Source organism: Olea europaea, unplaced genomic scaffold, assembly GCF_002742605.1.
Source record: "Olea europaea var. sylvestris unplaced genomic scaffold, O_europaea_v1 scaffold701, whole genome shotgun sequence".
Lineage (NCBI taxonomy): Eukaryota > Viridiplantae > Streptophyta > Magnoliopsida > Lamiales > Oleaceae > Olea > Olea europaea.
This window is the reverse complement of record NW_019265404.1, coordinates 110,640-123,177: the sequence shown is the minus strand read 5'-3', so window position 1 is coordinate 123,177 and position 12,538 is coordinate 110,640. Positions and strand designations below refer to the sequence as shown.

The 12,538-nt window shown below is 34.2% G+C and overlaps 1 protein-coding gene across 1 annotated transcript; it reads left to right on the top strand.

The window, feature by feature from the left end:
• The first annotated feature begins 1,335 nt into the window (after positions 1-1,335).
• LOC111390657 (probable methionine--tRNA ligase) lies at positions 1,336-11,688 on the top strand. Its single transcript, XM_023015718.1, has 17 exons — positions 1,336-1,508; positions 1,597-1,741; positions 2,715-2,868; positions 3,028-3,183; positions 3,439-3,669; positions 3,797-3,940; positions 5,452-5,542; positions 5,660-5,766; positions 5,902-6,016; positions 7,895-8,013; positions 8,116-8,181; positions 8,356-8,484; positions 8,571-8,714; positions 8,828-8,948; positions 10,034-10,275; positions 10,395-10,496; positions 11,056-11,688. The coding sequence occupies exons 1-17, from the start codon at positions 1,385-1,387 to the stop codon at positions 11,284-11,286; spliced, it is 2,421 nt and encodes an 806-aa protein (XP_022871486.1). The 5' UTR covers positions 1,336-1,384; the 3' UTR covers positions 11,287-11,688.
• Positions 11,689-12,538: the final 850 nt, after the last annotated feature.

The window sequence follows — 12,538 nt, the reverse complement described above, 5'->3', positions numbered from 1 at the left end:
ATTGTCGATTATCAACCTGTCCATATTATCCACGTCATCCTAACAGAAAACGAGGTCAACATTTACATTGTCGATTTTTGTCACGTGGTATCCAATCTTACATTCAAGAATCAAAACCTCATTTCCAAAAGATAGTATGGCTATAATTTTACTCAAGTCCTTTTAAATAGAAAAGGAAAATAATGACAATTTTTAATTCAAGGGCGTGCTTGGGAGTTTTGGATTATCGATTATGGGTGTTAAGTATCAATTTTGAGCGTTTGTGAGCAGATCGATGTGAAGTTATTTTTATGAGCGACTTTAAAATAGTTAAACCCATTTTTGGAATTTATTATCCATCTATTTTAAAGTTTTTTAAAATAAAAAAAATTACACTCTTCTTAGTGATTTTCAATTTATAGTTTTTTTGTACGAATATTTTTCACCCATAAGTGATATTTCACTTGTAAGTAATTTTTTAATTATAAGTGAATTTGTTAGCCCCCCTTTGACAAATATTATTTGGGGGAAATAGAGTTTTGAATAGTATTTTTTAAGAAAATGTGTGGTTAAAAAGTAGAATTTTTTTTTAATTTTTGTACAGGATATCTTATCTTGTGAATATGTAGTTGAAAATGAATAAATAGAAAAAAATTGAAAGTAGTAATTGCCAAACAAGGGCTTAGTTTTAAACTAGGTTAAACATTATTTTATAAAAATTAAAATTAAATGAGAATGTAAGAAAAGACCTAAATCCACCAATTTGGTGGATCAAGACAAATGGTTAAAAATACATTCTATCGATTTTGGGTAATTTTTCATTGTCTAAAACCAGTGTTAAAAAAATAAAATAATAATAAACAACTTATAAACGATGTGAAAAAAAAAAGCAAAAAGAAAAAGAAAAGAAAAGAAAAAGAAAAAATGAAAACTACTAAGCATGCATTTAACAAAAAAAAAAAAAAGAAGCCTCCCGGGGCACATTCAAGTTGGCAGAACAATCACATTGGGGGGCTCTGGAACCAAGCGTGGGGAGTTCGATTCCTGGTGGGAACCTTTGATCCAATAAATGAGGAATTATTGGTGGATTAATCACTATGGAGGAAGGTTCCCTTTGGGGAGGGAGTAAAAGCCATGTGGGAACTTGGGAATCAACAATGGCACATTCCGCGATTTACCTCCCTGAGCTGCTGAGGGGCCGGAGGCTCAAGGACGAGGATATAGTCTGGCGCAAGTTGGGACACCTCGTTAAAAAAAAAAAGAAAAAAAAGAAAAAGGAAGGTTGCAAGAAGGCCATTTTGAATAATTTCGACTCAACTACCTTTAAACCCTATTTGACGCTGAATTGTCCAAATTTGTCTTCTTTCGTTCATTCATTTGCCAGTCTGCAAACAAGCATCCCAATATGGGCGATCAAGCTCCTTCCGCCGCCGCCAAGAAGCTTCCGATTCCTGGGAAGCGGAATATACTCATCACAAGCGCGTTGCCTTATGTCAATAACGTGCCGCACCTCGGCAACATCATCGGATGTAATTATCTTATCTTTTTTCTCCAATTAAGTACATATTTGTGCTTTTAATGGTATATTTTTCTGGGTTTTTGTTTTTGATTCTGTAGGTGTATTGAGTGCGGATGTGTTCGCGAGGTACTGTAGAAATAGAGGTTATAATGCGGTATATATCTGCGGTACTGATGAGTACGGGACAGCAACTGAGACTAAGGCGTTGGAGGAGAAATGTTCTCCAAAAGAAATTTGTGACAAGTAATGTAATCGATTGCTTTATGCGGATTTTTATAAATTGTTCGTTTCTGTATATTTCTCGATTGGAATGCATTTCTTGCAATTTCTGATTTGTTTTAAATTTTCACTATTTCTGTTCTTTCTATGTATTTTATGGATAAGAAACGTAATTGAGTTTGATTAGAACAAAAACGAAGGCCTTTTTTATGGGCACCATTTATTTATTTATTTTTGGAAAATGAGGAAAACAAATATTTTTTATTATTTTTTACAGCTTGTTTATAGGTTTGATGTTGAGAAAGAACACATTTTTATTCTTCTAGTGACAATTAATCTGGAATATGCACATGCCCCTATCTGGAGAATTGATTCTGATATTTTTTCCCTCATTTAATCAACTTGAGTTCCACAACTGGTGCATTCTTTTATATAGATAGACATGAAAGGAAAAAGAAAAAGGGAAAAAATAGGAGAAGGATTCTAGAGCTTAAACTAGAAGGAAAATATACAGTTTCTTATCTTTTCAGAGGCTTTGCAATTGCATATCCTTGATCTATGTATTATATATTTCCTGACACTGGACAGAAGGATCGTGAACCCTTTTGATTTTTGTGTATTGTAGTCGATTGATGCAATGAGAGAGAGAGAGAGAAAAAAAAAATCATTTACTTATCGAACATGCATAATTTTTTAATCTATTTAAAATATTGACCTTTTATGATGTAAAGGAACAATGGATGGTAGCAGTCTGTCTTGACGTACACTTTTACATTGTCAATGCATCTAGACTCTTATTCCATCTCTTCACTGAGAACTGTTACTGGTAGAATGTTGACTACTTCATTTGCTTTATTGTCAAAATTCTATATCATTTCATTTCAATTCAAAGAAAGTGTAATTTCATGATGGATAAACGTGTCAACATATAAAAAAATTGAATGTGCATTGACCTGTTTTAATTTTATATCTGCTCGTAATCTTATTTGGTTTGTAGATATCATGCTATTCATAAAGAGGTATATAACTGGTTCAATATAAGCTTTGATGAGTTTGGGCGCACGTCAAGTCCGCAGCAAACTGAAGTTTGCCAAGCAATTTTCAAGAAGCTTTTGGAGAATAACTGGCTTTCTGAAAACACAATGCAGCAGGTGCAAGATTATCACATGTGCCGCCTATATAATTCTTTGAGCTCGGGGTGTTATCTATCTCGTACTTTTAGTACCCATGCTTGTTTTTCTGCTTTAGTACTGACAAGCGAATTCAGGCATCATCTGAAGTTCATCAACTAAGTTCTATTCTATCTGCAGCTCTACTGTGGTTCATGCAAAAGATTTTTGGCTGATCGGCTTGTGGAGGGTAATTGTCCAACCCCTGGCTGTAATTATGATTCTGCACGTGGAGATCAATGTGAAAAGTGTGGGAAGCTTTTAAATCCCACAGAATTACTAGAGCCAAGATGCAAGGTGCGCTCATGATTTATTAGCTTTAAGACTCATTTGGATCACTGGATTAGTTAATGTGTCCTCCCTGGGTTGATGAACAGACAATCTCATTAGTTAATGTGTCCTCACTGGGTTGATGAGAGTATTGGGCTGATCAACTTTGTTTTCCAAAATAACAATATTTACAAACCTTCGTCAAAAATAAGTGCTACAAATTATTTTTTTTTAATAACTTTTAGGGAGTTGAATCTAGACTCTGGCTTGCTTTACGGACAGGTCTGTGGTAATACTCCACGTATCCAAGATACAAACCACTTGTTTCTCGAGCTTCCTCTGCTGAAGGATAAATTAGAAGAATACATAAACAACATGTCAGTGGCTGGAGGGTGGAGTCAAAATGCCATCCAAGCAACGCATGCCTGGCTTAGAGAAGGGCTGAAACAGCGGTGTATTACAAGAGATTTGAAATGGGGCGTTCCTGTTCCGCATGAGAAGTTTATGGACAAGGTGAAATGACTTTCTGTTGAAACATTTACTATCGTGTAATCAGTAGTCTTAGTGGCTTTGAATTAGCTATTTTGATTCTTATCTATCATGTGCATGGTGACAATGTTGGTCTCATTTTGATGGTTAGGTATTCTATGTATGGTTTGATGCACCTATTGGATATGTCTCAATTACTTCATGCTACACGCCCGAATGGGAGAAATGGTGGAAGAATCCTGAAAATGTAGAGCTTTATCAATTTATGGGCAAGGATAATGTTCCTTTTCATACTGTAAGTCAACTACATTCAAAATTTTAAATCTGGTTTGTCAAATTGTAGCAGAAGTTTATACCCTTGTGATTTTGGTCAAAATTTTACCCGATTCTATCTATCCTTGATAGTTTCATGCAACTTGGAATTTCCCCTTTCAGTTTATGGGTTACCTTTGTGCATTGCTCAAATGCTTTTAGTTTGGTGCTTGCACCTGTTGGTAGAAGAACAATTGATAATGATATGTTAGAGTTACAGCCGCAAATGCAACTTTTTTATCTCGTTATTTTAGTAGGCATAGCTGCAGTATAATTTTTTTTCCCACTCAAATTGTATTTTATAGACAATAAAGTATAAATTATTAGATTGTAAGCAAAGCTTTGTTGCTCCTTCCATTCTGCTACTTTAGACGATCAGCTATAAAAACATTTTTGTTTAGATTGTGTCGAACAGAAGTATAATTTTCTTCCAAGATAGTATACTTCTTTTCAGATTAAGGCGTTGAAATGTAGAAGTTGGTTTTATAATTTGCACTTTGCTCCGTTTAAAGGAAAGCAGTGAAATTGGGGTGAATTTCTTAAGTGGGGCAAGTACCTCATTTAAGGGATAAAACCGGGTTTGTGTTTTATTCTGGGCATAGAGACAGTTTTGTTGGTAGCTGCAAGGAGTTGTTGTAAATAAAGGTAGATGCATAAAGGAACCCCATTGTCTCTACATATGTGATTGACTGAATTAACTATTAACTAGACTCCTGTTGTAAGTGATGGAGGTTGGCCTTTTCGTGCTCGAATTTCAATAATTTTTGGCACTACATATAATAAATATGATTAAATAAACTCTCGCTGAAGGATTGTTAAGTAGTAATAATATGAGAGACTTTTAGATTGTTTCTACTTCTAGTAGTGTAATACAAATTTGTTATGTTGTTATGAACTTGAGAAATAAGAACTCATTATTTAATCTATTTTATGCTTGTTTTGTCAGTTATACTATTAATTTCCTTTTTATAATTTCGTTATGGATTTTCAAGATGGATTATAGTTTATCATAAGCATGGTTTGTACTTCTATATTCTTTTAAATAATTTTATTGGTTTGTCTAGAGGCTTAAACCTCATCTCACAGATAGAATCTCGATTGAGTATTTTAAACATTATTTTCATGCTTTGGTAACTCAAAAATGACATAGAAGAGTGGATGTTAAGGATTTGAAGTGCGATTACACTCAATTCTTGTGCCTAATTACTGTGGAAAATATCGGTTTTCACTTCTATTCAGTTATTGGAGAAGCAAAGTCTGTCTTTAAACTGAAGAGGAAAGGACGAATTTTGGGTATTGTTCTATATGCTTTAAACTGTATAATTCCTGATTTTGGGTACTCACTGACTTGGCAATCCAACCGTATAGAATCATTATTAAGTAAATATAGATACTAGGACTCTGGCTGTTAGAGGTTACAAATTAAATTTTCAGTTATTAAAGTTTTAAATCCATTCTGAAGAGAAAGTAAACCATGTACTATAACTTCTGCAGGTGATGTTCCCATCTACACTTATTGGCACTGCTGAAAACTGGACTTTGATGAAGACCATCAGTGTTACAGAATACTTGAATTATGAAGCAGGTTAGCTGACTTCATATGATTTGTCTAGAAGTGCATATATGATGATATCCTTCTTTAATACTACTTTTTGAAATTGAGCTTAACTGTGTGGAATTGTTTTCATGTTTATTGTGGTAGGGAAATTCTCGAAGAGCAAGGGTGTTGGCGTTTTTGGAAACGATGCAAAAGACACAAACATTCCTGTGGAAGTATGGAGATACTACTTGCTGACAAATAGGCCAGAGGTAAACCCATGGTACTGCAGCTTTCTTGATAATATTATATGACACTGGACCATTAGCTCACCTGTCTCCTATGAGGCAGATATATCTGGATGTGTACTTTCCCATTGACGATTATAATAAATTTGCATTTTCTAGGTATCGGATACTTTGTTCACTTGGACTGATTTGCAAGCAAAGTTGAACAGTGAATTGCTGAGCAATCTAGGAAATTTCATTAATCGAGTCTTAAGTTTCATTGCGAAAGACCCAGGTGAATTAACTTCTTTTTTTTTTATTTTTTATTTTTATTTTAAACGAAGCCTCTGATGTAAAATTTTGTCTTTAATATGTTCCATTATTATTTGTCTATGAACGAAGTACCATATGTGATGCTGGGAAGTAGTCTAAATTACCATTTTTCACCAAATATTTGTTGCAATGCCACTCCAACCCACTACCAAATCTTGCACCATTTTGCACAAAAATGGTGCAAGTGAATAGTGCACTAAATTTTATAAAGGCCCTTTTTGCCCTTTTTTTCATTTATCACTAAAGAATATCAAGGGTATTTGTGTCATTTTACATTATACATAAATTTTAATTCTTAATTATCATCATCATCATTATTTGTAATGCAATTTAGCCTCCTGGGGCATAACCGAGTGGTGCGAAGGACAGGGGTGAGGTAGTTTCAACCTTACTGGCAGCTACAGTATTAGGGTTCGATTCCTGAGATATGAAATTGGATTTTTTATGGGCACCAGTGTGTGGGTAAGCTCTTGTTCCCTGGCCTGTTGGGGTACATCCGGTTATTTACCTCCCTTACGATGCTCCAGGGGAGGGGCGGTGGGCCCTCAAGGTTGGGGTTCAACCTTTTTTTTTTTGTAATGCAATTTAATCGTGCAATTAATAATAATCAAGGAATGAATTTAAAAAAGTACTCGAAATGCATTAATTGAACATTTGTGGGATGAATATATAAATTTCGATAATTTAATTATGACACTAGGTTACCTCCCTTACGATGCTCCAAGAGCGGGGCGGTGGGGCCCTCAAGGTTGGGGTTCAATCTTTTTTTTTTGTAATGCAATTTAATCGTGCAATTAATAATAATCAAGGAATGAATTTAAAAAAGTACTCGAAATGCATTAATTGAACATTTGTGGGATGAATATATAAATTTCGATAATTAAATTATGATACTAGGTCAACTTTGTCATATTATAATTTCGGGATTTAAAATGTACTGCGTCATTTTTAATAACACGATTTAATATTTTCTTAGTTGTGGTATTTTTATTAATTGTACTACATTTTTAAAATTTATTAAATAATTTAATATTTTCGTAAACGAAAACTAATTATGTATATAGTAATTTATGTAGTAGTAAATTAAATAAATAAGTTTTTGGCGATATAAATTGTTAAGAAAAGAAATGAATAAAATGATTAAACACTTTTCATTTGGTGCAACTTTTGGTGTAACGGATTGAAGATGAATTTTATTTTGGTGCAAGATTTAGTGCAAATTTTGGTGCAGTATTGGAGATGGTCTTAGGTGCAGTGGCAGAGCCACAGGTTGGAGGGTGGTGATTGCTCTCACAACATTTTTAATTTTTTTTAAAATCTATTTGTAGAATTTTTGAATTTTTTTATTATGCCTATGTTTGAGCCCCCATTTTTTTAAAAAAAAATAAAAAATGACTTTTGTAATAGTGAATTTTAGAAGAATGTATGGTTAGAGTGTAGGAAAAAGTTTGTGAGAATGTGTGGTTAAAAGTGAGTTTGAGCAAAAAAAGAGTTTTCAGATAATGGGGGATCAAACGGTATGTACGAAATAAATATAAATGTTGCACCTTCAACACTTTTTTAGCCCCCTTATTGTTGAAATTCTGGCTCTTCTACTGCTTAGGTGATACTTTAGGACTAGGTTTGGAATATATTTATTGGTCGGGCTAATAGTTACTTTTGCTAAATTCCTCATTTTTCCATGAGAATGAAGTCATGTGCTTTGTTAATTCTTTTGACTCTGACAAGAGCTAAAATTTCTGATGGGTTTGAGGAGTTCCCTTATTTGTCCTCAGAAAGGGTACTGTTTTAATATCAATAATCATTATGTGATTTGTCATGTGTGTCTTCATTATTTCAGGTTCAGGGTATGGTTCCATCATTCCTGATGCTCAGGGTGCAGAATCTCATCCATTGACGAAAGTATTGGGAGAGAAAGTCAGTAGTTATGTTGAGCAGTATATTGAAGCAATGGAGAAGGTAACTGATGCCTGATGCCCCCATTATTTTGTACTTGCACACATATACGTCAGCAGGGACCTATTTCATTATGTATAACATTCCAATTGGCATTTGATGTAGGTGAAACTAAAGCAAGGCTTGAAGATTGCTATGCTTATATCTGGAGAAGGAAATGCTTATTTACAAGTATGCCCCCCTTGTGGAATTCCATACGCTACTCTATTTATTGATCATGCTAAGATATCGTAGCTTATTACCTGTTGAATCAAATAAGTTCATTTAAATTCCTGCCAATGTTAGACAGTCCTCTGTTTTTTCATCTAAGCAGAAGACTTGCTATACTCATATTTGTCCACGCAGGAAAGCCAATTTTGGAAGCTTTACAAGGAGGACCGACCTTCCTGTTCTGTGGTTATGAAAACATCAGTTGGAATAGTGTATCTTCTCGCTTGTCTCTTAGAGCCTTTTATGCCATCTTTTTCCCTCGAGGTAATGAAACAAAAGTAGCTGAGTATAGCAATTTACATATAAGTGCGAGATCAGAAACTAGCTGATCGATTCCAAATGACGTGTAGGTACTTAAACAGCTTAACTTGCCCCTTGAAATGCAAATTTCACTTTCTGATGAAAAAGGTGATGTTGAAAGGGCGAAAAGACCTTGGGAGATCATACCCGCAGGTCATAAAATTGGAACTCCAGCACCACTCTTCAGAGAACTGGTACATGCTTTGATGTATTCCTTGTCTCTCTATTGGCTTCATGTTTTTATTTTATGATCATTACTGAGGTGATTCCTTTTTGTTGCTTGCTCAATCAAATAAATAATTTGCAGACAGATAAAGAAGTTGAGTTCTTCAGAGAGAAATTTGCGGGAAGTCAAGCTGATAGGATTGTAAAGGCAGAAGCTGAAGCAAAGAAACTTACTGAAAAATTGAAGGGAACTAACATCTCAGGTCATGCTCTTTCCTTTATAATTGATTTTGTAAGTAATTATTTGGATCTGTGGTCTACTTGCCTTTCCATCATGTGCAGAAATCTGTACTTCTGGTTGTCTTCTCCTGCAAATTATGTTTTTATTGAACCTGAGGTTCTACTTTTCTCCCTTCTTTAGATTATGAATATTAAGCCTGCACTTTGTGGTTGTATTTAAGTAGGAAAAAAATTTATCTGTGTTTTAGACAGTTGCTTAATTTCTTGTAAACTGGGAACCTACTATCTTTCCAAGTTTGTTTCAGGTTAAGGTACAATGTTGGTTTCTTATGCTAGGGACATCTTAATTAGGAGAAATAGTGCATCACAGAGAAGAAAGGCTTAATGAGACAAGAAATCTACATATCATGGATTCCGTTGTCTGAGGTTGAAATAACTTACAGGAATCCTTATGGTTGTCTTTCGCTTCTTAAATCAACTTGGAAATGCATGTAAGGTTAGAAAACATAGAACTGAGTGATCTTTGAATGACGGGTAAAGAAAGAGAAGTGTGGGGAAGTTGGTAATTTTTAATATGTTCTGCCCATAAACTGTAGAGAAGACTCCCGATTTAGGTTCAAGGATCAAATGCAATATGCTGGTTGTTTGAACTAAACTAGATAATTTATAGCCTTTGAACAATACTCGCTAAAAAGAGATGAGAAGAAAGGTGGAAAAGGGAAGCTGTTTGTTTTGATGAAGGGAAATAAGTGACGTCACAAATTTTTTACTTGGAGCTTATAGGGCAAGAAGCTTGCAGAAATGTAGCCAAACAGAAATGAGTGTCAAACAACATGATGTAGGCAATGGTATTTATTTATTTGTTTATTTTTTTTAATTTGTTCCTTGGTATAATTAAGTACTGTACCTCATTGCCACCCTTATTTGAGTATTACGTGAAAGTAGGACAACTCAGTGTTCATTGGAGACCTTCTAAAATGGTATTGGAATATTAGAAACAATGCCATGGTTCCTTTCTCTTTGCAAGTGTACAGTGCTGTGGAAAATTTAACATCAAGATAAATTGTATTTAGAAAGGAGATCCAACTTATGTTTTTGTTATTTTCAGATGGTAGTACTTCAAAGAAGGATCGACCAAAAAAATCTGCTGAAGCCAAACCCCAGGTTTCTGCCCCTGCCGAAGCTGGAATTTCCATTAGTAGATTAGATATTCGTGTTGGTCTCATTACGAAGGCCCAGAAACATCCCGATGCTGATTCTTTGTATGTGGAAGAGATCGATGTTGGTGAAGCACAGCCTCGCACTGTTGTTAGTGGCCTGGTTAAGTATATCCCTCTGGAAGAAATGCAGGTTTCTTTCTTCACTTTCACAGATTCATGCTTATCTAATACACTATATAGACCATATAAACAATTTCAAAAAATTTCTTTTAGTTGAACTAACATTGTCCCAACAACCCTCTTTGTCAGAATCGGAAAGTATGCGTTCTTTGTAACCTGAAGCCAGCAGCCATGAGGGGTATAAAGTCCCAGGCAATGGTCCTTGCTGCTTCTAATAGTGATCACACGAAGGTAAGGGTCTATATAATATTTTTTTAAGATTATCGTCTGCAATTTTCATTCTGTGTAATCTTTTTGCCCTTGCTGCTTTCTTATCTTAAAATATGTGAAATCTTTGATGCCTTGTGCTTAGCAGTTTATTAATTTTGTGTATGTTTTGGTTATTTAATGTTTACCGATCGCTAATAAAGGAAGTCAAATGGCAGTAATCACGAGTCTTATTTATTTTAGTCTGCCATCTTCTTGAAGTGGTTTAGTCACCACTGGCTTTACTCTTATCTTGTTCTCCCTTCCAGTGTTAATGCTGCTGCTGCACTTTCGGCTAGCACTTTCTCACTTATCTTCCAAACATATTTTCCTACCAGTCACTGGTCACTCATTTAAACTCTTCCAAGAACCACCATTTTTACTGCTACCTTTGTGCATCAATCGAAAGCCGATCTCAACTCGTGACTATCACCATTGAATTTGATGAATGCATCAAATGCGACAAATTTATGTGAAATGAAGTAATTAGTGTTGGGACAAGTAATTAAATGAAATCTTTTCATGGATGTTGCTCTTTTGCCAGGTTGAATTGGTTGAACCTCCCCAAGGTGCAGTCGTTGGTGAAAGAGTGACATTCCCAGGATTTGAAGGCACACCCGACGAGGTATTGAACCCTAAAAAGAAGGTATGGGAAACATTGCAAGTCGATTTGCATAGTGACAAGGAGTTGGTGGCTTGCTACAAAGATGTTCCCTTTACCACATCTGCAGGTGTCTGCAAAGTTTCATCGGTTCCTGATGGATCAATAAGGTAAGATTGGTCTTAAGGAACATCTGGGTGGAACAAGACAAGGGAAAAATGTGAGATTTCCCCAAATTGTTATCAGATGGTTAAACCATTATTCTCTTTCATTTATCCACTCAAGGGAATCAATTTTGCTTAATGGATACTTATTTAAGGACATTAAGTGTTGATTGTGTTGTCTGATCAATGCAAAAGGGATGAGAATTCTGTCAAGAGTCTGAGGTTATCTAGTATAAGTTGAGTAATATTATGATTCTTATGTATTTTTGAGCATTTGCTTGGGGACATTTAGTGAGTACTGTTATGATTTCTAGTCACCCTCTGCTATGAACTCATTTTTGCTTTTGATTTTACGTATACACTTATTAATGGATAAGTAATTCCTTAGAGAAAATTAGATTAGTTTGATAAATGTGATGCCCGTGTCTAATATGGAGTACCAATCCATTTTTCTTTGATCATTTCATTAGAACATGGATCTTGATCCATCTAAGGCGACAGGTTAATTTTCCCTATATATTGGATCTTGATTTACGTTTTGTTGTCAAGCCTATAAAATAAATTTGTTTACTTGAGTTTTCTCATTCTTGGCTACCTTTTTGTAAAGCACATTTAAAGCTCGGTTTGACAATCATTATTTGAATTTTTTTTTTATCACAAATTTACACAATAAAATATTCTCCACGTAAATTTTATTATTATTATTATTTTTAAAATCACTATTCGAATTTTTTTTTTTTTTTTCGAACAATGGCCATCTAAATAGAGAGGCCCCACGATTTACTCCAGCCGCACTGTACTTCATTTGGAGGCCCAATAGGCCACGGGCTCATGACCACTAAATCGTAGATGAAAAATTTGGCATAAAAATTTATTGACGGGAAAAATGTTTGGGAAATTTTCCTAACTAAGATGTTAAGTATTACTCATTTAAAAAATAAGAATAAAAGTTTCAAATTTCAAAAATCATGTTTATTAAAATTTATTTATGATTTAATAAATTATTTATATGTTTTATTAATTAAATATACTAAGGTGACATATTTATATAATTTGGTCACAAATTAAAGATTTAATTAGTCACATATTATTTTAATCACAAATTAAAATTTTTATATTACAAATTATTTTGCGATCATAATTCAAAAATTTTGTAAGTCACAATTTGTTCGTCGGTCACGAATAAAAAATTTAAGTTTCAAATTATCAAATTACTAATCATAAATTAATAATGTTTTTAGGTCACACATTATTTTTTAGTC